This window comes from Curcuma longa, chromosome 20 (genome assembly GCF_044706935.1).
Source record: "Curcuma longa cultivar G26 ecotype Majalengka, Jawa Barat chromosome 20, ITB_CL_G26_1.1, whole genome shotgun sequence".
Lineage (NCBI taxonomy): Eukaryota > Viridiplantae > Streptophyta > Magnoliopsida > Zingiberales > Zingiberaceae > Curcuma > Curcuma longa.
In genome coordinates this window covers 7122185-7149860 of record NC_133880.1, presented here as the reverse complement: position 1 = coordinate 7149860, position 27676 = coordinate 7122185, and the positions used below count along the sequence as shown (strand labels likewise).

General features: G+C 35.2%; 1 protein-coding gene and 1 non-coding gene across 2 annotated transcripts; one reads left to right on the top strand and one right to left on the bottom strand.

Moving 5' to 3' along the window:
• Positions 1-1229: 1229 nt before the first annotated feature.
• Positions 1230-2174, top strand: LOC141813224 (putative germin-like protein 2-2). The gene is made up of 2 exons (XM_074701152.1): positions 1230-1373; positions 1452-2174. The coding sequence occupies exons 1-2, from the start codon at positions 1259-1261 to the stop codon at positions 2012-2014; spliced, it is 678 nt and encodes a 225-aa protein (XP_074557253.1). The 5' UTR covers positions 1230-1258; the 3' UTR covers positions 2015-2174.
• A 4317-nt stretch (positions 2175-6491) lies between these two features.
• On the bottom strand, positions 6492-6564 carry TRNAK-UUU (transfer RNA lysine (anticodon UUU)). The gene has a single exon. It is a non-coding gene; the product is annotated as a tRNA-Lys (tRNA).
• Positions 6565-27676: the final 21112 nt, after the last annotated feature.

Below are 27676 nucleotides of genomic sequence, written 5' to 3'. Positions count from 1 at the left end.
TATTGAGCCCTATTTTTATCATGGAGGGGACAATTTATATGATTTAGGCAGTTTAATTTCTATTTTAGTCTGATGACTTTGGTTAAAGCCGTGGTTTGCGATAAATTTTCCAACGAAAATAAATTCATCATAATTTTTACAATAATTTTGTGATAAATTTACGATGAAATCAAGTTTCGTCGTACATTTGTAACGAATGACATTTTTATCATAGATTTGTAATGAATGACATTTTCATGGAAAATTTTGCTACGAAATTTTTTTTGACCAAAATTTATGACGATTCTTTTTTTTTGTGGCAAAATTTGCAATGAAAAAGTATCTCGTCATAAAATTTGCCAAGAAATTTAATTCATTGCAAATTTTACGATGAAATTATTTTTATGATAAATTTTATGATGGAATTATTTTTCATCATAAAATTACGATGAAATTCATTTTCATTGTAAAATTAATCGATAATTTATACTAAATTTTATGATAAAATATTATTTATTATTAATTTTATGATGAATTTTTAGTTTTTCGTCGTAAAATATTTATCATAAAATTCGTCATAAATGAAGACTTTTTATAGTGTACGTTAGTTGTTAATGATAATTATATGTATTATTAATCACATTAGTCCATCAGACTTAATCTTCAATTTAATTATTCTTAAAAACCTTAATTTGTAGAATATTTTTTTTTCTTTTCAAAATATAAATAAAGTTAATATGTGAAGAAGGTATGCCGTGAGAAGCAAAGTAAAATTCTAGCTTAGAATCTGTAGTATTAGATACCCAAGCATCACATTAGATATGATTAGTCAAAACTGGAAAGCCTCAAGTAATTACGAACTCGATATACCTTTAATTTTTAGATTATTTTCCTGGATTTGGTAGCACGTCATGGTCGAAATCTTATTTGGATATGCCAAGAAACGTTTACGTTGGCTATGGACGTGTTCTAACAACATAAAGCGTCATGAGACTTGGTCGGCTAATCAAATCTTTAATTTCCTCTGCCCGGAAAGGCATAGGAGCAGGTGAAGACTATAAGCATTAGTTGAAGCAGAAGGAAAGCCGCCGGGACAGACTTTTCAAGTCTAAGCTCTTGCATCTGTTCTACCCACCCAAGTAATAACGTTTCAGACTTGGTTAATCTGCATCTTGCATCTGTTCTATATAAACCCATAACCTCTAAGGTGTTAATGCATTCACCATTAAGTTCTTCAATACAAGCTCCAGTACTGAGAATTAAAGCTAGCTAGCTAGGCATGGCTGTTAAACTCCTCCTCATTGCACTCCTTGCCTTGGCTTCCTCCAGTGCAATATTGGCTTCCGATCCTAGTCCCCTTCAGGACTTCTGCGTCGTCGATCGAGACTCAAAGGGTATGCATGCATGCATATAACTTAACTCTTGTTTAACATATATAAAATCTTTCCTCTCCAACATTCGACATTTTGCAGTAATCGTCAATGGATTTCCATGCAAGAACATGAACGACGTGAAAGCGGAAGACTTCTTCTTTCGTGGCCTTGATAGGCCCGGCAACACCACCAACAACGTCGGCTCCAGTGTCACCCAAGTAAACGTGAACCAAATCCCAGGGTTGAACACGCTCGGCGTCTCCTTGGTTCGCATTGACTATGCACCTAATGGTCTCAACCCTCCTCACACCCACCCACGGGCCACCGAGATCCTCGTCGTGCTAGAAGGAGAGCTCTACGTTGGCTTTGTGACCTCCAACCTCATGGGCGGAGGCAACCGCCTCTTCACCAAGAATTTGAGAAAGGGTGATGTGTTTGTGTTCCCGCAGGGCCTCATTCACTTCCAGTTTAACACTGGGAAAACTAATGCGGTCGCGTTCGCCGGTCTCAGCAGTCAAAACCCAGGCGTCATCACTATCGCCAACGCTGTGTTCGGGTCGCAGCCGCCCATTTCTGATGATGTGCTCGCCAAGGCTTTCCAAGTGGACAAAAACCTTATTGACCGGCTCCAGGCGCAGTTCTGGACCGACAACAACTACTAAAAACCTACTTTCGAATAATCATCTATCAACATTTCGTTATTTGTGTTCATGTTATGTTGGAATAAGAAAAGCCAACAGTAGGGTCACTACTGTTCGCATGTGACGTTATAATTATATATGTATCAGTGGCCGAGATCAATATGTAATAATGTAATGAATAAGAAGACAATAAAATCCGGTTTGGGTTTATATAGTTGCAACTCAACTGAAACATAACTAGATACATCATTATGCATGATATGGTGCATCTTTAATTTGTCCACTACTTTACTTTCCAAGTATATATATTTTACCATTTAACTTGGCTCATATAAGTTTTATCCTTTCATCTAGACAAATCACATAGCTAGCTAGGATATATTTTACAGCAGATCATAGGTTATACTTGAGACCTACGCAACAATGGGTTCGACTTTTAAAAGGTAACAAAAGTTGTATTAATTCTTACAATAGTCTCAGAATATAATGTCAGAGAATAAAAAATACAGATTCAAGCTTGTTTCCTTTTATTATTTAATTTGAGGTATGCAAAGGCAAGCAGCAGTGACCAAAATTAAGCAGAAATTGAACGTAGGCAAAGTTTAGAGAGTTTGGATGCTCAAAAGGATAAGAGGTTTATCGCGAGGACGCAAGGGAAGGAGCTTAGTTGGCATGAAGACTTGATCAAGACATGTACAAAATAACACGAGTGATTGATTACAAGTAAATAATGTTATTTTTTATTTTCAAATAATTATTTTCTATTTAAGCACGTATTTCGATCGAAGAATAGGTATTTTAGGTCAAACTAATAAAAAAAACTCAAAATCAAATAAATTTAATCAACTGAAGACTTTTTCAATCGACTCAATAGATAATTTGAGATTGTCTATTAAAAGATATTATATTTTTATTCTAACTTGAGTCGTCTAATTTAATTGATTGAAACTTCTTGAGTTGGCTGCTACATAGTTGACTAACTGAAGTTGAGTTAATCAAAATAATCAAGATTTATTCTTTTCCGAATAAGGTGTGTGGCAACATGAGTCGATTGGAATTAAGAGTCGATTGGAGTTGAGTTATCAACAAAAGGTTATATATTTTTCTAGGTGAGTTGGTTAACGAGAGATTGAGTCAATTAAGACAAAGTTGTTAGACAAAAATATCATATAATAATCCATTTGCATCAACTAATAGAGGTTGAGCTAATTAAAACTCACATTGAGTTGACTGAAGATAAAATTATATGGTAAGTTAATTATTATTCGGTTGAATCAATTGATGCTATTTTGAGTTGATTGATGAAGATTTGAGTCGACTGAAAAAGAAACAATCATTGCGGGTAAGCTTCTAAGGTCGACAATTTAAATAGACTTAAGTTATCTAGATTGCAACTAATTATAAGGGAGCAAGAAAACTTCAAAGCTAATGAATCACATATTCTAAACCTTCATTCTCTGCTTCATTTTTCATTTTCCAAAATGTTTATACAACTTAGAAGGAGATTTATCTTTAGAAAGGTTCATTCTTTGATTTTTCTTTTGTTACTTTCTCTTGCATCTTAATTTTTAATCTTTTGTAAAAGAGAAAAGAAAATAAAGTTTTGTACAAGATTTCTCCACCTTCTAGAAAACGATACTTTTTCATTATAGAGGATTTATATGGAGTAACTCACCTAACGAGTTGATAGATTGGAGAGTAAGACTCGAGAGGTCCAAACCATGTTATATCCTTGTGTTAGCATTGCTACTTCATTTTGTGTGCATTTTTCATCCCAAGAGCAAGGGTCGGAGCTGGGCTTCCAGCTGGAGGGGAGGCCGGATATGGAGCGTAGAAGGTCGAACATGGCGTCTTCGTCGTCGTCGGAAGTGGCGGAGCGGCATTGGATCGGGCGGAGGCAGAGGAGAAAGAAGAGGAGAAAGACGAGGAGGAGGCGGTGCTTCTTCCTCCTCACCATTTTTGTTCACGACGATTGGCGCTTCATGCAATCGTAGGCGATAACGGCGGATGTAGACGGTGGCCGGCGGAAATGTGGAGCTTTTTAGCGATGGAGGCCGACGTAGCAGGGACGACGAGATAAGAAAGAAAGGCGAGGACAGATTATTACGTCACGTGGATCCGCCAAAATCTCATATATTACGTCATATCATGGGTTGATATATATGTAAGAATAGTCAGCTCTTTATCCGATACAAATTAAATATTTAAATAAATATATTAACGACCTACTAATTTTATAAAAAATATTTTATTATAACTTTCATTCTAAAATATTAGGGTAAAAATTAAGATATACTCCACTTTTAAATTAAAGACGGATGAACATTTTATTTTTAATTAAAATTAAATGTACGACTTATCTAACATGAACGGTTTATAGTAGTTACTTGTTAATTTTTATATATTATAGAAGTTAGTACGTAGCCGCTACATATTGTAAAAGTTACGTACTAATTTTTACACATTTCTTCATGATAAAATTATATTCATTAATTTGAAATGTAAAAAGTGTTAAGGAGTCTTCATTGTTTATCTTACTTATTGAAATATTATTTTAACCGGATTATATAAGAAAAGTAAAATCAAAATAATATAAAATCATCATTGTAGAAGTTATTAGATAGTTATAATACGTTGTATACGTTTGATCGTGATTAGATTATATTCATTTGAAATGTAACAAGTATTATGAAATCTCCATCATTTATTTTGTTAATTAAGTATTATTTTAATCAGATTATCATTTAGAAAAGTAAATTAAAATGTTATAAAATCATTATTATAAAAGCTAACCACTAGTTTTTATAACATGTAAAAGTTAATTATTAACTTCTATACAATTATAATCAAATAAGGCATTTAAGGCAGTTCAAGTAAATAGTCTATCTATTTGACTCTAATTTGAAATGAAATGTTTATATGACGAAATGCAAATGATAGATACCCTTTGGATTTTATCAAAAATATTATTACTATCATAATATTAATTTTAATAAATAAAAATAAATTTCTAATAGGACTTTGGATAAAATTGAGAATATACGTTCTTCCTCAAATATGCTATTGAGAGGTATAGGATTAAACTTTTTTAAGAAAAAAAGTTTTTGATCGGAATGAAAAAAATAGAGATATCCCTTCCCTTAACTATTTAAGTTTTTAATAAAATGAATCACACTTTTACCACTAAACTATACCTGCTAGATATACGATATGATGGGGTGGTAGAGCTGCCACATGGTTGCCATGTGGCTGCCACACGAACACCACGTGACCTTAAAGAAAGGAGTGAGATGTTCAAATAGGATCAAAGAGGATTATATAGAAACTCTGAAGAGTTGTCGGTTTACAACCTTTGACCTCGGGTTTCGACATGGACAACTACTCGACCTCAAGTGTCGACCTCATCATCCTTGGGTTTTGACCTCAGGTTCTGACCTTGGTGACCATTCGACCTCAAGTGTCGACCTCATCTCATCCTTGGGTTTTGACCTCAGGTTTCGACTTAGGCGACCACTCAGCCTCAAGTGTTGACCTCATCTCATCCTTGGATTTCAATCCAAGTTCCGATATAGGCGATCGCTCAGCCTCAAGTGCCGACCTCCTATCAACCTTGGGTCTTGACTTTAGGTTCTGACCTAGGTGACCATTCGGCCTCAAGTGTTGATCTCCTCTCAGTCTCAGATTTTGACCTCAAGCTCTCACGATGACTTCGTACTAATCTTAGGCTAAGTCCAATTCTCAATGTCATTCTAATGGTTTCTCTATTTTGAGTATTTGTCAGGATCCTTTGTCTTCTTCAGCAGTTATTTTCGAGGAACATTCATGTTAGCAGTTCGTTGATTGATGATTTAATCATCCATGATATTTGATCGGAACAATCTATATTATTGTATATAAATAGACTATTTGTCGAATAAAGGGGTGCGACACAATCAACACAAGATCCAAATTATGATATTCATGCATATTTAATCCTGTTAGCTTGGGACTTAAGAGGGTAAAAGGGCACAATGCTTTTAAAATTTCAAACTTTTAAAATAATATATATAAATTTCAATAAGGTTATATATATATATATATATAGATTGCTAGTATTTTCGAATTGAAGGGTCGTTAAAGCTAAGACAAAAAGATGTACCTACAGTCTCGACCGGTACTATAGGAGATCTAGTTTAAATGGTTAGAATGTAAGATAAAAATTATTCTTATTTAATAAAATTATTATATATAAATAATATTATATTAAAAAAATTTAAGTTATTAGAGAAACCATTTTTATTGCTATATTTTAAGTTATTGTTATAGTTTGTATCTGATTAATATGATATGTTTATTTTTTCTAAAAAGAAGTTTATTATTTTATGAGAATATATCTTTTTTTAAAAAAAATTTAAAGACAATGAATTGTAAATTGTTAGTTTGATTCACTAAAAAGCATTTGTATTTCACGAAATGCTTCCACACGATTGCTGAAACACCGGTCGCAAAATTAAAAAAGCGCCGTCTGTGGGAATCGAACCCACGACCACGTGGTTAAAAGCCACGCGCTCTACCAGCTGAGCTAAGACGGCTTCCATAATTATCAAACAAATAATTATATAACTAATTTACAAATAATTATAAATCACATTCATAATTTATTAACGGGCACCTTAAGTTTCATTTATTTAACACAAATTTAATTTTATGTTAGAACTTTGAATATAAAAATGCAATCTGAAATCAAAAGATAGGATGACTCAATAAAGTAACCACGACTAAATACTTTTGGCTGATTGGATATTGATAAAGTCTTTCTTTGAGTTAGGCTTTCTTCAGATGGACATCAATCAAGTCAAGCTTCAATCAAGTTGGTTTTCTTTGGAGATCGGATGTCAATTAGTTTGGACTTCGATAAGGTCGGTCTTTTCAGATTGAGAAGTCAATTTTATTTAGTAAGCGGGGAGGTCGGCTCTACTTGATAGGTCAAGAGGTCGGCTCTACTTTCCATCAAAAATTAAAATTCCTAATGGTCGACTAGATTAGTTCGGTCCGTGGAGACCAAGTCATCTCTTGAAAATGCTACACTACAATGGTTCGAACTGACCTTAAAAAAAGACGGAGAACATCACAAGAAGAAATGCAGTCCCTACAAGAGACAGCTATTCGACGTTTACCCCAAGAGAATCTTCAACACATGCTTCAAGTGCCAGAACCACGGGCACTACAAAAATCGATGTCGGGAGAATAAGACAGAGAAGAAATCGAAATTAAGGGTTGTGATTCCGGTAAGTGCTTCAATTTACGAAAATACTCCTAAAGTTTTGCATGTCATATCTACTTCTTTTGTTAATTTAGATAACTTTGATTTAATTAATAAAAAATATAAATTTGATTAATTCAAAATTATCTAATTTAAAATTTTTAAATAATTTTACTAAATCAAACTTAACAAATTTGACTAATTCAAAATTATCGAATTTAAAATTTTTAATAATTTGACTAATTCAAACTTAATAAATTTGACTAATTCAAAATTATCTAATTTAAAATTTTTAAATAATTTGGCTAATTCAAACTTAACAAAATTGACAAAGTCAATTAATTTCTAAAATTTTAATTAATAAAAATGAATTAACTAATTTAAAGAATTTAAACTTAAATTTTATCAATAATAAAAATTCATCAAACTTGAATAAATTAATTAATAATTCTGAATTAAATAATAATTTAATTAATTTCAATTTAAATAATTTTAATATTAATAATTTAATTAATTTTGATAATGAAATTAATCAAGATATAATTTTAATAAATAAAAAATTAGATCAAATCTTTAACCTATTAAACCATGATAACTCACAATTGAATAATTCAAATTTAATTAATTTCATTAATTTAAAAATAATTAATAATTTAATCAAATAAAATAAAATTGATAATTATCAAGATAAATCTAATAATTTAATTTTAATTAATAATTTAAAATTAAATAATTAAGATAATAAAAATAATAAGATAAAATCAAAACCTAATAAGATAAATTCTAAAATTAATGATCAGACCAATAAAAATTTAAAATTAAATCTTAAAAATTCTTATAATAAAATTTCAAATCTTAAATATAATAATTCAAATTTAAATGTTAAAAAGAAAATTTTAAATAATAAAATTAATTACATCATGTAATATTTAATTATGAAAAGATGTATAATTCTAAAAAGTTAAAATTCAATCTGAAAATTATAAAATTAAATCTTAAAATTTAAGAAAATTAATTTATCAATTTTAACAAATCAAATATAAAGTTTAAAAATTAGAATTTAAATTATCATCAAGTTCCATTTAATTATGGAACATAACTTAAACTAATAATTTAAAATAAATTAATAATTTAAAATAAACTAATAATTGAAACAAACAAATTAATAATTCAAAAATAATCCAATAATTCAAACAAATAAATTAATAATTCAAACATCAAACATAATTTAAATAAATATAATTAAAATCTATAAACTTAATTATAATAAAATACTCATAAATATGAAACTAATTTAAAATATTATCAAATGAAATAAAATTTAAAATGTATTAAGGTAGTTTGACATATTTGCGGGTTTACATAAAATATATCAAATCAAGAATTTGATATATTATTAAAAAATAAAAATTATTTGCTTTGATTGAATCATGTATACCTGCTATGCACATAAATATCATATCATCATGTTTAATTTTTGCTTAATTTAGAATGATTAATTAATAACAAATGACTAGTTGACACTTGTCTAACATAGTACCATGGTAGGGCGAGATGAGAGTATGTAAGGGAAGCTTAATCTAAATTGTCAATTGGGGTAAGGAATACTTTGCTTAGTCTACTTAGTTAATTGGAACTAACTGAAACTACCTCACCACATTCTAGACTAATTAGACCTAGTGTTTCTTAAGAAGTCGGTTAAGGATATAATTTCTTAAAAAGGTTTTGTTTAAGAAATTGATCGTTGTTCCGATAACCAAAAACGTCTTGCCTTGCCACGACCTAAAAGTTGATTTTTGAAATGTGAACTTAACTAATTGACGATTAAACCTAAATCTAATACAAGGTCAAACACTCATTAAAATTTAACCTAAATTAATAAAGATAAAATTGATAAAACATATCACAAAACCCATAAGGCAACCCTTGTATGTCTTGTACTGAGGCACTTTGAATGAGTGAGATGATAAGGACTATTAAATCATAAAGTTTTGAAAATATTTTTTAAAAATTCATAAAATTATTTTTTAAAATTTTAATAATTACTTGAAATTCATGCTTACTATGTGTAATTATACTATAGTTTTTAAAACTCTATATATTTGAAAATTGATTGACCAACACTTAGACACAAAATCTTTAGGTCAACACTATGTCTAAGACCCTAAGACACATAGGCAGAAACTCCTTGTGGCCAACAAGGATAGCCTAAGAAATTGTCTAGTTGAGGGGATGTTATTCTTGAAAGACCATATTTTTAAAATACCTGTTAAAACTTATTTGAAAACCTCTTTGAAAATATATGTTTGAAACTCATGTTTAAAAATATTTTTAAAAATTATTCTTTTTACTTGGAATAACCCCTCAAACAAATGAGATTATCTTGTAGTTAATAAAGAGCCCTAAGAAAGTATCAGTTTTAGGGGAAAGTTCAAATTGAAAATTCAATTAAAAGCCTTTTTGAAATCTATAAATTATTTATTCTATTGAGTTGGATTAACCTTTGAGACATATATAGAGAGTTTGCCTTGTGGGTAATAAGAAGCTCTAAGTGCTAGATTTAGGGGGAGGTTCAAATCAAAGGAGCAAACATATTTCAAAATTATCTTTTATTCTTGAAAATGTTTTGAAAATTTTTTGTAAATCTATTTTAAAATCATGTTTTAAAATTATTTTTAATTATTCTTTTAATTTAGATCAAATCCTAAGACGTATAGGGAGGTTGTTTTGTGATTAACAAAGAGCTCTAAAAATATGTGTCAGGTTGAGGAGGAGAACCTGATTGAAAAGATAATAATTAGTGTTTCAAAAATATCTATTTTGAAAATCTTTTAAAAAATATTTTTAATAAACTTTTCTTTGCAAATCATTGCAAAACTTATTTTGAAAAACTCTTTTGAAAACTTCTTTTTAAAAATTTTGTTGAGAAATTAGTTTATAAAATTATTTTAAAATCTACTATGATCTTTCAAGAAATATCTATACTAAGTTGCGACCATAGGAAACACTTTAAATTATTGGTGCAATATAATAAACTTTTTGATATGTGAAAAGAGGGAGAAAGGTAGTTAAGTTAAAAATCTAGAACTCTTCAAAATTCATAAAACCCTGATCTGATTTAACTTAAGAAATTATCAAACATCAAAAAGGAGGAGATTGTTAGTGCAAAGTGCACTAGTCTACCTCTAGGATTTCAATGTGACAATATACCTAGGTTTAGTCAGTTTAACCAAGGATTTATCCAAATAGAACCTAATGTTTGGATGTAAATGAAGTCTAGTTTGATAAGTTTAACCAGAAGACTAGCGAGAAATCTTAATCAGGTTGACCAAGCAAGGAGAAGGCCTAGCTGGAGGCTAAGCAAGGAAAGTCCTAGTTGGAGGCTAGGCAGGAGAACTCCTAGTTGGAGACTATGCAGGAGAAGTCCTAGTTGAAGGCCAGGTAGGGGAAGTCTTGATGAGTAAAGATGGGTAGAAAGTCCTAATTGGAGGTTAGGCAAGGAAAAGTCCAAATAGGTCAAGAGTGACCGGATGTTTGGCAGATAAGAAGTCTATTGAGTGACTAGTCCTAACTGGATGTTAGGCAAGAAAAAGTTTAAGCAATTCAAAGGTAACTAAATGCTTGGCAGGTGGAAAGTCTACCTAGTGACTAGTCCTAACTGGAAGTTAGGCACGGTAAGTTCGGTAGGTTAGACCTACAAGATAAGACTTAGGTAAGTCTAGTAGGCCAGACAGACTACATGTAGACTTAGGTTGCTTGTTTGTATATTTATCTTGCAGGAACCAGGAGCTGAAAGCAAGATTGAGAAAGCATAAGAGGAGCAAATCGAAGCAGCCGAACTAAGTTTGAAAGTCACTCAGGTCAAACCTAGTTGATTGGTTTCGAGCGCCCTTATTGGATCCAAGTGCTTGGAACAATCCAGGCACTCCTGTAAGATCCAAGTGCCCGGATCAGGTGAAATTAGTCCCGATAAAGATCGACAAAATCGAATCGAATTGGATTGGTTCGGGGCGCCCAGAAAGGGATCTGGGCACCCAGAAGAGTCTTTATAAGAGCCTTAATGTGCAACACAAAGGAGAACCTATCACTACTACTCTTCGTCCTACGGTGCTACCGAACGGGATCAACGCTTTACTTATGCAATTGGAGAAGTTTCAGGAGGATTGTACAACGCTCAAAGACTTCCAGATCGGTGACACTGGTGTTGTCTTCATTTTTATTATAAGTCTTGCTATTTGTATTTCAGTTTTATATTATTAGACTGTATGATGGGTTTCTCCATCTTCAAAAATTATTCAGAAAGAAGACCATTAGTGGACATGCGTCTTCCTATGTATAGGCCTTGGAGGTACTAACCCTGGGGGGTTAGGAACCAAGTAAAAATCCATGAGTCCCCTGCTTTATTTTTTAATATCTTCTACTAGTGTTTTAATAGAATGAACAAACGACGAGCGCTATTCACCCCTCTAACGCGCACTAGTCCTACAACATACTTATATATATTTTGCATTATTTTTAGTTTTTAGTTTGGAGAACTGCTCTTTATACTTTTTGATTGACAGTATGTGAAACTGAAGCGTTATTGGAGTAAAATGGCTTTGGAACAAGAGTCCATAGTTGTAGGATCGTTTAGGAGCGCTAGACGCGGGGGGGGGGGGGGGGGGGGGGGGGGGGGGGGGGGGGGGGGGGATGAATAGCGCTTCTTGATGTTTTCACACTTTTCACAAAACTCGTATAACTTGCGTAAGTAAATCAAAACTGACAGCGGAAAATAACACAAGTAACACAGTTGATTTTACTTAGTTAAGAGCCATAAGCTTCTACTCCAAGGCCCACGATCAGTGATCCTTTCCGACGGGCAATCCACTAAATAACTCTCCTCTTACAAAAGAGAGTTAATCTCTTTACAAAATTAATTAGGATCGATAACACATATACCGACCTAAAACTTAAATACAAAAAGAAAAAATTAAGTTACAGACAGAGTATAAATAAATTATAGAATCTGGTGTAGTTCCTCGGTGTGACAGCGGTGTTCCGGTTGAAAGAATTTCATGCATATGATCATCGTTGAGTCGTATTCGGTTGCTTCTAGGGTTTTCCCTTGAGGCTGCTTATATTGACTGATTCGAGCACCTGGAAGCCTTTTCGGATGCCTCCACGTCATCCCATCACACTTTCGATGCTGACTCGGTATCTTTCGAGCATTTGCATCTCTTTTGTGCCCCTATATGCTGACATGGAGGTTGTCAGATCAACTTTGACTCCGCAATGTCTTATCCAGTTCCGGGCACCTAGAACCTTTTCGGGCGCCTTGAGGCTAAGGTGTCCCGACCATTGGGACTTTGCCACCTTATCGCCTCGCTAGCCCATTTCACTGATATCCGATCACCTGGAACCAATTTGAGTGTCTGGACCATCCGATCGCCTAGATACAAATAAGGGTGCCCGAAATGCAAAGTTCTATCCCCTCCTTTTCTGCATTACAATTTAACCCAAAACACAAAATGTAATAGGAAAGTAAATAGTTTTTTAAACTATTTGATCTTGACTTTAGGTTTTCAGTGAAATTTTAGGTCAGATCGACACCTACTATTTTCCTTATCGATAATATGTCCTCACTCACTCCACTCGGGAGAATTTATCTTGTGCCAACTAAGTCCTCCAGACTTGTTGAACTTTTACTTAGCCTCGATCCTCGGCCCCTAGGACCTCCACCGCTAGATGTCCAGTCCTCTAGACTCGCCTAGACTTCTGTCTAGTGCTCTTGATCCACCAAGACTTCCTGCCTAGTCCTCTTGATCAGGACTTTCTTGCCCAGTCCTCCAAATCATGTCTTCCACCTAATCCTCAAGATTAGGGTTTCATTTGCTTAGCTTCCAACTAGGACTTCCACTACCTAGCCGCAACTAGGGCTTTCTTGTGCCTAGTTGCAACTAGGACTTTCCTCTGCTACCTGTATACTCAATTAAGCTTATCAGATCACTTTATACACTTAACTTGAACCCTTTATTATTATCAAAACTTAGGTTCGATCATCTGGTGCTCCTTGCACCAATAATAGCAAGGAACACATTCTGGCCATGTTCCATGACATGGTCTTGTTCTTCTAGATGAAATTAGATGCGAAACATAGTAGCAATTTGGCCTCCAGCAAACTTTACATGCAAGTCGTGCCCCTGAATGATCATGCTATTTTACAACCAACACAAAGGCATCTGGAGCCAGACACGATCTGGCCATGCCTACTAGCATAGTCATGTCCGACCCCTTTCCTGCCCTAGAATTCAACAAGGTTAGGTTATGCCTCCTAGCACGGTCATGACTCATGAGCGATGCTCTAACATTTTCAAAAAATTTAACAGAATTGATCGATTTTGAGGGCTCTAAAAAGTCCTAAGAGGCTCATGATTTTAGGAGGAGGAGTTTTCCCATGACAGAGAATCCTAGAAGAGTCATTCTAAGGAGTCGTCAGAGTTTCCATCCATTATTGAGCTTGGAGTTCTTCCAAAGATGATGATCGATGCGTGATTAAGCATTCTCTTCTTTTTCTACTTGATTATGAGTTGTAGAATGTCTTCCTTTTAGTCTTTTCATTGTAACTCTATCTCTATGGAGTAGATCTTTGAATTCTAGGATGAGGGAGTAGCCCGATTGATTTGTTGATGCTGCTTTTATATATATTCATCTCTCTTTTATCATATAATGTATTGATTCATGATTCAGTTTTATTGTGGATACATGATTATAACACTAATCGTGCATCTTCACATCTCACGAGATGCAAGGAAGGATGAAAAGGTGAATCTAACTCTCCAACCCATAAAGACTAAGATGTGAGAGATTGTTTACGACATTAATCTAAAACCTCACAAGGGCACCATTATCTATCACAAAGTTTAATGGGTTTACCTCAACTCAGCGTCATGAGATAGGGGATAACACCTAAAGACCATGGGGCATCATAACAAGAGCCTCTCTAAGAAAATAATCATGTCAGTAAGACTATCTTGAAAGTAGGTATTGCATTTGGGTAAGTACATGGGTATAATTTTAAAACTCTATACCAGTTACCTTGGGATAGATCACCTGCATGCATATCAACAGTGAGGTAAGGAAGTGAATAATATTTAGAGTGTTAACAATTGTTATAGCAAATCAAAATACTAGAATTGTTCCTTGAAATTGATTTTCTTCTAAGACTCCTCTTGTTTTCCTAATTCATTTCTTTCTCTCATGATTCTAGTGATTTCAATTGTTCTAGATAGCTTTTTATGATTTGATTGGTACTCGATTTACAATCCTTATGGGACCGATATTTTATTACTTGATAATAATCGTGCACTTGCGGATTGTGCTCATTAGTATTTCCTTAGTAATCTTGAGAACTCAAAGGAGTACCTATCCAATATTTCTCCAGTAAACACTATGTCTCAAAGGGGTACCATATCACTTCTACTCATCAATAAAACAAAATTTTCTCATTAATTTTTTTCATGTCACATTCTCAAAATTAAATTTTTCTCTCTATATATTTTTCATGAGATCATGCCGACTCGAGTGTTTCTCTAGTAACCAAAATGTAGTGGGGGTTACCTAGAAAATAAAGATACTAGTCAAATGTATGATTCATAACTATTCTCGGATATATTGACTCTCAAAATCAAGTATAAAATGAAGTTGAGATACTAAGAGAGTAGGCCAACACTAAAATTATCTAACTCATTAATGCTCATGTCATGCTGGTATAGATAGAAAGAAAAATAAAAGCATACTTTTCACAAAAATATAAAGTTCATCATGCTAATGTCATGCTATAAGAAGCAAACAAATAAAATGTATGATGACATAGTAAACATGATAACACCGATGAGATGAAAAAAAATAAACACATGATGAATTAAGCAAAACTAAACTAAGAAAGTAACAAAACAAACTAACAAAACTAACTAAAAATAGCTAACCCCCCAAACTTGAATAATGTATTGTTCTCAATGTAAAATAAAGTTTACTATAGAGATGGTGAAAAAGGAGGGAAGTTTGGGAGGTTACCAAGTGATGCATGTCATGCGTATAAGTCACTCATCTGCTAGCGGTACTCCTCTATCTAGTGGATTGTTGGTGCAAGATGCACTAAGATCTTGCCTAAGAGTTTCGATGTTTGACAATACACCTAAGTCTGGTCAGTTTGACCAAGGGTTGATCCAAACAGGACTTGATGTTTGGATATGTGGAAGTGAGCAAGAAGGCCTAGACGGTTAGGCTAGGCAATGGAAGTCCTAATCTGAAAGATTAGGCAAGGGAAGTCCTGGTGAGTGAAGCTGGGCAAGGGAAAGTCCTAGTTGTAGGCTAGGCAAAGGGAAGTCCTGATTTGGAGGATCAGGCGGAAGTCTTGGCAGAGTCAACGTGCACCAGGCAAAAGTCTGGACTTGGTTAGGAGGACCAAGTTGCAGAAGGCTGGACTTGGTCAGGAGGACCAAGTTGCAGCAGAAGAATGGACTGATCAGGAGGATCAGTTGCGTTCCAAGTCCTGGGGGGCAAAGACAGAGCCGAGCACAAGTCCAACAAGTCTGGAGGACTTGGTTGGCATAAATTCTCCTGAATGGAGTGGGTAAGGACGCGTTCCCAGAGTGGAACAGGAGGCGTCAGACTAACCTAGGATTTCAGGAGAAATCCGAAGTTAGACTCACAAGGTAAAGTTAGGTTTGCTTCTTTGTATGCATGCTGATTTTTTCAGGAACCATAATGCAGGCTGAACTTCAAAAGGCCATAACTTTTGACTCGGGTCTCAGAACGAGGCAAACTCAGATGCGTTGGAAAGCTCTTTCAGAGATCTACAAAAAAGATTTTTTGAGTTTTTTCGAATTCAGGCTGGAGTCGACCCAGAATGCCACTTGAGTCGACTCAGGCAGTAGATAACGACAAGAATGAAGTTTTATCTGCCACGTCAGCTGGAGTCGACCCAGATTGGCATCTGAGTCGACTCAGGAGCATTATAAAAGGCCGTGAACGTGCAGAAGCAATTCAATTGAAGCCAAAAAGTTCCCTGCTCAATTATTGGTGTTCCTGAACACGATCGAGGCCAGACACGTGCAACCGGGGAAGATCCAGGAGGAGTGCGGAGCGCTCGGACTTCCAGATCGGCGGCTATTGTTTGGTTAACTTTTTCTTACTAGTCTTTTCTGTATTCATCTTAATATCATTATTTATTGGACTGTAAGACGGGTTTCTCCGCCTCCGAACAACTTCGGAAAGGAGACCATTAGTGGACGGGCGCCTCCCGTACATAGGCCTTGGACGTACTAACCCTGGGGGGTTAGGAACCAAGTAAAAATCCGCGTGTCCCTTTATTATTGTCTAATCCGCTGCTTAGTGATTTGTATAGTTAAACGAACGATTCGAGAAAAAAGTCATACGCGCTATTCACCCCCCCTCTAGCGCGTATCCCGATCCTACAATTGGCGGCAGAGACGATGCGAAGTGTGTGATGTGGTGGATCATAGAATAAAGAGCCTTGGGAACTTGCATCATTAAGAATGCTAAAGACTAGTCTTTATGAGTTGTTTATTTTTCGCACTTTTGAATGTTAACAACTATAGTAGTTCTATGCATTATTTGATAGTTGGTAAATTACAATAGCATGCTAAGTAGTAGTGAAAGGTAAGATTGAAAGTTACGGAACCATTTTGATGCTAACAGGTTATTTAAGATAAATTCAGATGCTAGCATTATTTAGTTTTAATGCCAAGTTGATACCATGTCTAGGTTTCTAAATTCATGTTTAGAAATTGCTAAAGTATGTTTAATTGCCATGCAGATATCTGTCTAATAGTCTAGAATCATTTAATATATGTATGGTAGAGCTTAACTATAGGTTTATTGGAATTTTGGTACGAAGTAGAATAGACTTGGTACGTTTCTGAAATCTGAAGGTTTCAGAAACCCTAGTCGACTGAGACAGGTTTCTCAAACCAGTCGACTGGCCTAGTCGACTGAGAGCAAACAGAAGGTTCGGGTGGGGTTCAATCGGGTTCCAATCGACTGGCCTCGAACAGAAGCTTTTCCAGTTGAGTTCAGTTGACTAGTCAGTCGACTGGCTATATTTCCAGTCGACTGGGATCCAGGGTCTTCAGTTGACTGATACAGCTAGTGCAACTAGAATTGCTACTTCCTTCTCCATGCTCTTAGATTGTAATTATGGTTTGGTCATTGTTATTAGGATGGTTAGACTTTATATTACCCATTTGGGAGCATGTGTTTACTCAACTATCACATAGCAAGAAATTTTAAATTAATAGTAGATTTTAGCAAGTAAAGTAACGGATCGCCTTATGGGTAAGAAGGGCGGTCGTTACAGAGTGGTATCAGAGCAAGTTCTATCCTTCCTCCACACACACATCCAGCATCGTACCTGCAGCTTCCAAGTAAGAGTACCTCTCACATTACTAATGCTTTCTTACTTTTATGTTATAGTTAACGGAAAAATTGTTTTTCGCTTCCGCTTCCGCACTCGAGTTTTTACGAAAATTGAAAAGCGTTCAAACACGCTATTCACCCCCCCCCCCCCTCTAGCGTGTTTCCGATCCTACAATTGGTATCAGAGCGGGGGTTCTTGAAAACAGTGCAACCACTGATTCAAGACGCTTTTCCGAAATTTTTTTCTTTTCGCTTATTTTTTCCCGCACTACTAATCCAAGACCAAGTCTTGGAATTCTTTTTCTCTTGTTTTCTTGTGTGCATATATTAATGGCCCAACAAGAAGGCTCGAGCACCGCACGACCACCGCTGTTTTCCGGTGACGACTTTCCATACTGGAAAACCAGAATGGAATGTCACCTGAAAACCCAAGTGGAGATGTGGATCATCATCCAGACGGGATTCACAATCCCAACTGGCAATGATGGAAAACCACTCTCCTGCGAGCTTTGGGACAACGCGACAATGAGAAAGATTGAAGCAGACGCAAAAGCCACCCAAACGCTCCAGTGTGGACTCACAAAAGAAGAACTTAACCGGGTCGGACCAATCAACAGTGCCAAAGAGCTGTGGAACAAGCTAATCGAACTTCACGAAGGCACTTCCGACACCAAGGTAAGCAAAAGAGATTTATTTATTAATAAATTGTATAATATAAAAATGTTAGAAGGAGAATCGGCGAGCGGTCTACACGCGAGGATCAAAGATATCCTCAACGGCTTGCACGCGATCGGAGAACGAGTCGACAACCGGGATATAATCAGGTACGCGCTCAAAGCCTTCCCTCGGAATACCTTGTGGGCATCGATGGTAGATGCTTACAAAGTATCCAGGGACTTAAATACAATTAAATTAGACGAAATGTTTTCCGAATTCGAATTACACGAGCAATCTAATACGGAAGTGCAGGAGAAAGGTATAGCTCTAATTGCAGGTTCCGAACCGAAAAGACGAAGAATTCCGGAAGACTCAGAACCATCGGACACCGACGGGAACGAAGCCGACGGAAACGAAGACGTCGCCACCGAACTAGTCAACCTAGTTCGGAAAATGTTCCGGAACAAACGCGGAGTTCGCCGGTCGGAGATCAAGAAAGTGGTGAACGCGTCAAAGCAACCGGTTACCGGAAGACAAGATGCAAAGTGCTACGGCTGCGGTCGAAGAGGACACTTCATCGCCGACTGTCCGCGGAAAAACCAAAAGTCGAAGCGGAAGGCACTCAAAGCAACTTGGGACGAGTCGTCATCCGAAGAGTCAGACGGAGAACCAACAACGAGCCTTCTCGCTCTTCCGGCACAAGACAGACCGTACGAAAGCGACTACGACTCGGACGACGAAAGCCACGGATCCGTATCCGTTTCCGAAGGTTCCAAATCCACTGTAAGTCAAAGTAAATTGTTTTCAATTATAATTTGCCTTAGTAAAAAATTAGTAATGACCGAAGCCGACCGTGACTCACTCCGAGAAAGGTTAGCACTTTTCGAGGAGAAAGTCACCTCCGAGTCACCGACTTTGGAAGAGCCGGTTGAGGGTCCGACTCGAGCTCAACTCGAGGAAGACAACTCCCGGCTAAGAATCCAAGTCAGTGATCTCACACGATCGCTTGAAAAATTCACCTCCGGGTCCAAGAATCTGAAAATGATGCTTGGATCGCAGAAGGCTGGATACAATCGATCGGGCATCGGATATACCACAAAACAAAAATCATTTATTGCATTAACACGTAGAAGTCGAACACGAGTCCAAGCGTGGGTTCCGAAGTCCCGACTGGTTAACCCAGTCGGACCGAACCAATTCTTGGTTCCCAAGGATCAGGTCCACTTGGTTCGACCAATCAAGGGGCACGATCCCGGGGGAACCGGAACAAATTGTTTGATTTCATGTATAACTTAGATTTTATTCCTGCATTAGAAATTAGGTTAGTTTAAGGACCAACTACTGGATCAATTATTGCCAACATAGTACCAGGGTGGGGCGAGATGATAGTACGTCAAGGAGGCTAGACAAAGTGGTCGGGAAGGGTAAGGAGTACCTGACTTGATTCACCGAGTCGAACCGAACTGACCGAAGCTACCTCGCCACATCCTAGACTAGTTAGACCAAGGTTTTTCAATAAACCGATTAAGTCCATAATTTCTTGAATTGATTCTGACTAGGAAGTGGTCGTTGCTCCGATAACCAAGAAGGCCCCTTGCCTCGCCACCTACCTGGGAATCAATTTTTGAAATGTGTACTTAATTGGTTGAAGGTCAAACCTGAATCTAACTCAAAATTGATCAAGTATAGATACCTTTTCACAATAAACAAAGATAAAATTGAAATCATCTCACATTGAACTCATAGGTTAACTGATTGATCACTTAGACTGGGTGAGATGAATAGGTAATAATCTAAAAATAACCCAACAAACCCAAATCAATTTAAATCAAAAACGTAAAATTCAACTATTGCAAGGATTGAGCCTCGGGGAGCCGTCCTTTGCAATTAATTTAACCTTAACAAGGATTGAGCCTCGGGGAGCCGTCCTTAAATTTTCAAAATTAAATTAACTTAATTAAAATTAATTAAACAAATTTTCAAAATTAAATTAACTTCAAAATTTTTCAAAATTAAATTAACTTCAAAATTAATTAAACAAATTTTCAAAATTAAATTAACTTCAAAATTAATTAAACAAATTTTCAAAATTAAATTAACTTCAAAATTAATTAAACAAATTTTCAAAATTAAATTAACTTCAAAATTAATTAAACAAATTTTCAAAATTAACTTCAAAATTAATTAAACAAATTTTCAAAATTAAATTAACTTCAAAATTAATTAAATAAAATTTTAACTTCAAAATTAATTAAAATTAAATTAACTTTAAACAAATTTTCAAAATTAAATTAACTTCAAAATTAATTAAATTAACAAAATTTCAAAATTAAATTAACTTCAAAATTAATTAAACAAATTTTCAAAATTAAATTAACTTCAAAATTAATTAAACAAATTTTCAAAATTAAATTAACTTCAAAATTAATTAAACAAAATTAAATTAACTTCAAAAATAAAAATTAAAAACAAATTTTCAAAATTAATTAACTTAAAAAAATTAAACAAACAATTTTCAAAATTAATTAACCTTAAAATTCAATTAACAAATTCACAAAATTAATTCACTTCAATATTTGATTCAAAAACCAAGATCCATAAAATCCAACTAAGTGTTTCTTAAATTTATAGGAACACAAGAAACTGGATAACTGGATGTTGGACAGCGGGTGCTCCAGACACATGACTGGAGATCAATCAAAATTCACCAAACTCAAGTTCAAAGACTTGGGGACGGTTGCATTCGGGAACAACGGGAAATTAAAGATAATCGGATCAGGTAATATAAAATTAGACTCAAATTTTGAAATTAGAAAAGTTTTATTGGTTGACAAATTTGAATTCAATTTACTTAGTATAAGTCAGCTGTGTGACTCAGGTTACACAGTTAGGTTCACCAAAACCAAGTGTCTACTAGAAAACAAAGAAAACCCAGAAATTAAATTAACTGGGATCAGGAAAAATAACATATATAATATTGACCTACCCTCATCCTCACTCAAGTGTTTGCTAACACAACAAGAGGAAACTAGGTTGTGGCACAGAAGATTGGGTCACACTCATGTCAGACTTATTTCAAAAATAAGTCACAATGGATTAGTTAAAGGCCTACCAACATTAATAAACTTAGAAAATGAAATATGTAATGCTTGTCAACAAGGAAAGGGCTAAGTCACTAAGCGGAAACCAATACTGCTTAGTAATAATTGATGATTATTCAAGATTCACCTGGGTAAAATTCTTAAAAACTAAAGATGAAACATATGAAAAATTTACAACACTATGTAAATTATTAGAAAATGAAAAAGATTTAAAAATAAAAAGAATTCCAACAACCCCACACGGTCGGCTTTACGACCATCTGTGAGGAGATAAATTGAGAAGTTGTAACTGGCCACTATGAAAGAGGGTATTTCCACGGCTTCATCAAGATTCGATCCTTGTCCATTGTAGCAATATCTATCCCATAGTAACCAACTGAATATTATCTCGGGCAATGTTGGTTTTCTCATGTTTTGGGCACAGGTTAAGGTGCATGCCAATGAAACAATAACAATTTACTAAAAGTAAAGGAGGCAGTCTCGAAGTCACGGAATTCTCAAAGGTGCACTGCAATCTATTATTTTTTTGAAAGATGTATTCATTTTCGATAATACCCCCTCCCCTTAATAACTTATCCTATTCTTTTTTTTCAAAACATCCTGGTCATGATATATCCTAGCCGAAGACGTCTACCGGACACCCGGATACGCCTACTCGACACCGGGAGATGCCTACCTGACACCCAGAGACGTCGAAGACGCTAACTCGAAATGCCTACCCGACACCCGAAGACGTCGAAGAAGCCCAGCCAATCTCCACCTATCCTATGGGCAGCCTCTGGTTGGGCTCATTTGCCTTGATTTGTCGGTCGAACCTTGATCTAATTTTCCGTCAAAATCCAACATCTTCACAAGGTAATCCATCAACGAGGCTTCTATTTTTTATGTTATCGATCGTTGGAGTGGAATGATCTTTCTCGACCCAAGGTTGGATTTTCACTGATTTTTTCTCTTGAATTGTGAAGAAATCAGAGTGGCGCAGCGGAAGCGTGGTGGGCCCATAACCCACACATCCCAAGATCAAAACTTGGCTTTGATATTAAGTATCTTAGTTTTTTTTAACTAAATTGCTTCTTTTGGTTCATTTGCCTTATTCATCGGTCAAACCTTGATCTAATTTTTCGTCGAAATTCAATGCCTTCAAAGTAATCCATTAACAATGTTCAGCTCACCCTTCTCGTATCGATCAATGTTTCATTGTCTACTGAAGGCTTTTATTTTTTATGCTCATCGATCGTTGAGGTTGAATTTTCATCAACTTTTTTATCTTAAATTATGAAGAAATCAAAGTGGCGCAGCGGAAGCATGGTGAAATCCACCGCCCCAGCAACTCCACACGGTCGACTTTACGACCATCTGTGAGGAGGTAAATCGAGAAGTTGTAACTAGCCACTATAGAAGAGGATATTTTCTCGGATTCGTCGAGATTTGATCCTTGTCCAATGTAGCAATATCTATCCCATAGTAACCAACTCAATATTGTCTCGAGCAACGTTGGTTTTCTGGTGTTTTGGGCACAGGTTAAGGTGCATGCCAATGAAACGATGGCAATTTACTAAAAGTAAAGGAGGCGGCCTCGAAGTCACCGAATTCTTAAAGGGACACTGCAATTTATTATTTTTTTAAAATTTGTATTTATTTTTGATAATACCCCCTCCCATTAATAACTTATCCTATTCTCTTTTTTTTTCAAAACATCTTAGTCATGAAATATCCGATCCACCCAAATGTCATGTTGAGCTCTGTACTTTTCTTACCTTTCTATTTTCATCAGCTCTTCCCTCACAAAATACATATTCTGACGGGATTTCAACAGAGTCAAAAGTTGAAGAAACTTTTTGAAGATGGGTTTTTCTCTAAGAAGATTGATTAGAATTTCAATGTATACAAATGGTTTATTTAGAGTATAATGTATATATTTGTTTAGAATATATGATTTTAGGATTTTTCTATCATCCATTGCTGTGTAGTTCAGATTTTTGGAAACATCAATTGTAACACCCGTATTTTTCTCACTTAAGATTATTGGTTAGATTTAGAATATTTCATAAAGAGATAAGGGTTAATTATAAATTGTAGCGCTTAAAAATTCTCAAAAATAATTTTAGAAATATTCTATGATTTTTTAGGAATTTTAGAATATTTTTCTAGAATTTTTAGATTTGCGAAAGTAGCAAAAATAAATAGGAGCGTAAATGTCCTAGATGAGATTTGAACCCGCAACCTTTTAATAACCAAAAAGAGTCAGCAAGTCTGTTCTGAAAAAAAAGGAACCGAAATTTAATTATAGTCGAGTTAGGTTTAAAAATCGAAAAATGTCCGAGGCTGGATTCGATCCTGCGACCTTTTAAAATTTAGGACTCTTAAAATAATTCCAATAACCAAGTGCCCAGCAAGTCTGTTATGAAAAAGAAGAAACCGAATTTTATTTATCGGCGAATTAGGTCTAGGAATCACTTAATATAAATAGGAGGCTTAAGAGAAGGTTTTCATTATCTTCGAAAACTCTTCCCTCACCTCTCGCCTAGAATGCCGTTGCCCTCCTTTCTCCTCCCTCTTCGGCGCCCAAACCCGAAGAACGAGGAGTCCGTCCCCTAAGATTACAAGGAAGATTTTCGGAGAACTTCTTCTACAAGGACGCTCCTCTCCGCGAGAAGTACGCGTAGATATAGGAAGATCGCCGAGAAGATCTTCTTCTCTAACGGAAGAATTGTAAGGAAATTAGAGCAAAAGGTAAGTACATCTCTCACCTGCAGTATGAGTTGCTCCGTTGTTTCTTTATTCTGTCCATAGTATGTAGAGCATACATAAAGTATTATTTCCATGACATCATTTTATATTAAAGCATGTGTAAATTGTTTCTTTCCAAATTGCATGATATAAGAAGTATAAAAAAAAGTATTTTACTTTTAAGAGGCGGGTATCGGGCACAAGGTTTGCCCATAAGAAGTGCAAGACATAAAGGATTCTGGGCACAAGGTTCGCCCACAAAGAAAGGAATCCAGGGCACAAGGTTCGCCCATAATGAATTCCGAACACAAGGTTCGCTCATAAGAAAAGGAATTCATGTAACGCCCCCCCTCTTTCTTATACTAGTAGGGAGACGTTACGTATTTAAACTTTCCTTAACTTTTACTCATTAAATAAAATAACTCAAATAAACTTTTCTTTTTCTGTTTAGCATGCGGAAGCAAAAGAAATAAATATAAATTCTTGGACGTAAAATAAACATTTATATAATTCTTGATTTTTGATCTTATTCCGCGGTTCCGCCGACACCACACATCAAACACTTTTCCAGCTGCCTCCTCTTTCCTAAAACTTTTCCTTTTATTTATCTGCAGTATGAGGAAATGCAAACTATAAGCAACGCTTAGTAAGTACATCATCTAACTCACAAAAACCATAGAAAACTTCGTAATAACATATGCTATATGAAAGAAAATGCTGGTAAATGATATGGGGAAACTTATACTATATATAAGTGAAAATAGATAAACATCCTTCTTTGGGCCCAGCGAGGTATCAATGCAGACATCTCTTATATAGGCGAACCTTGTGCCTTGAATTCCTTTTCTTATGGGCGAACCTTGTGCCCGGAATTCATTATGGGCGAACCTTGTGCCCTGGATTCCTTTCCTTGTGGGCGAACCTTGTGCCCGGCCAGAATCCTTTATGTCTTGCATTTCTTATGGGCGAACCTTGTGCCCGATACCCGCCTCTTAAAAGTAAAATATCTTTCTCATACTTCTTATATCATGCAATTCTACCATTTACGTATGCTTCAACAAAATCATGCATATACTTTAACAAGATCATGTTTATGGAAAAACACAAGAAATTAACAATTTACACACGCTATGTAAAAGAACTTTATGCATGCTTTTAATAAAATCATACTATAGAAAGAGCAAAGAAAATAACGGAACTACTCATACTGCAGGTGAGAGATGTACTTACCTTCTGCGCTAATTTCCTTATAATTCTTCCATTAGAGAAGAAGATCTTCTCGGCGATCTTCCTATATCTACGCGTTCTTGTCGCAGAGAGGACCGTCTTTGTAGAAGAAGTTCTCCGGAATCCTTCCTTGTAATCCTAGGGGATGGACTCCTCGTTCTTCGGGTTTGGGGCGCTGAGAGGGAGGAGAAAAGAGGGCGACGGCGTTCTGGGCGAGAGGTGAGGGAAGGATTTTCGAAGATAATCAAAACTCTTTCCTAAGCCTCCTATTTATATTAAGTGATTCCTAGACCTAACTCGCCGATAAATAAAATTCGGTTCCTTCTATTTCGGAATAGATCTATTGGTTTTTTGGTTATTGGAGATATTTTAAGAGTTACAGATTCTTAAAGGTCGCGAGTTCAAATCCCGCCTCGGACATTTTACGCTTCTATTTATTTTTGCTACTTCCGCTAATCTAAAAATTCCAGAAAAATATTCTAAAATTCTAGAAAAATTATAGAATATTTCTAAAATTATTTTTGAGATTTTTCGGGCGTTACAATTTATAATTAACTCTTATCTCTTTATGAAATATTCTAAATCTAACCAATAATCTTAAGTGAGGAAAATACGGGTGTTACAATTCAAGGCACAAGGTTCGCCTATGTAAGAGATGTCTGCATTGATACCTCGCTGGGCCCAAAGAAGGATGTTTATTTATTTTCACTTATATATAGTATAAGTTTTCCCCCATCATTTACCAGCATTTTCTTTCATATAATAGCATATGTTATGACGAAGTTTTCTATGATTTTTGTGAGTTAGATGATGTACTTACTAAGCGTTGCTTATAGTTTGCATTCCTCATATTGCAGATAAATAAAAGGAAAAGTTTTAGGAAAGAGGAGGCAGTTGGAAAAGTATTTGATGTGTGGTGTTGGCGGAACCGCGGAATAAGATCAAATATCAAGAAATTAAATAAATATTTATTTTATGTCTAAAAAGTTATTTATTTCTTTTGCTTCCGCATGTTAAACAGAAAAAGAAAAGTTATTTGAGTTATTTTATGCAATAAGTAAAAGTTAAGGAAAGTTTAAAGTACGTAACGTCTCCCTATTAGTATAAGAAAGAGGGGGGGCGTTACATCAATTGGTAGTTGGTGATGTGAATGATTTGTTTTTTATATGAAATATTATGTATTGACCAAATGAAAATAAAATATTTAGAAATTTCTTCAATCGTATTCTTAATGGTTTTTTACTTGGTGTTAAATTTTCAAACTTAGAAGATCTATAGTTGTTATGAATTTTCTAACCCTTAACATAGTGGTGCTAAATATTCTATTTTAGCACTATTGTGGTGCTGAAAAACACAAAAAAGAATCATTATGGTGTTGGAATATAAATTTCAACACTACATTTCTAATTTTTAAAATCCAATACCATGGTGATGCTAATAATTTAAATTCAGTACTATCAATAGGAGTACCCCTGTAATCATAGCGACTTCGATCACGTCCTCTCCTAGTCCTAGTTCTAAAGCAACTAGTTTAGGATGAGGATCTATTATAGGGTCACTTGATTCAGCCTAAATCAAGGTTTTTTATAATTTCAAATAATACTTTCACTCTTTCAGTTAGCTAAATATTCTCCATTGTTAGTTCCTTGATTCAGTTTTGATGAATGATGCAATTACAACATTTACTATTACTAGGGTATCTTACTTCTTCTGCAACTAAAGGTGCAATCAGCCACCTTAGCGACCCCACACGGTCGACCCCACGACCATCTGTGAGGAGGTAAATCGAGAAACTGCAGTTGATCACGACGCAGGAGGGTATTGCCTGGCTTCGCTAAGATTCAAACCCTTGCCCTCTTCTGCAACTCTACTGCGTCGTAACCAACTCAACAATGCCCCGGGGGTCGAGTATCTTACTTCTATAGCATGTAATGATGATGTCTCTAATGGATGTGGAGAAACATTTAGGTAAGAAAGAACCAACATATTTTTAGAAGGGCTAGAGATTAGTTCAATAACAACCTATCATAAAAAATTTAGAAACTGACAATGAAAGAAAGTTAAGTGACAACCTTGATATTTACCTCTTCAAGGGAGATTTAGCTAGGAGTGCAAATGAGTCGAATCGAATCGAATAATATAAAAATATTGATATTTGAATTCGAGCTCGAAACATATATATGATATTCGATTCAAAGCTCAAAAATATCAATAATTTTGGCTCGAGTTTGATTCGAAATATGATTCAAGCTCAAGTTTGATTCGAATTAGTCGAACCTTAATTTGAGCAGAATCAAACTTTAGTTCGAA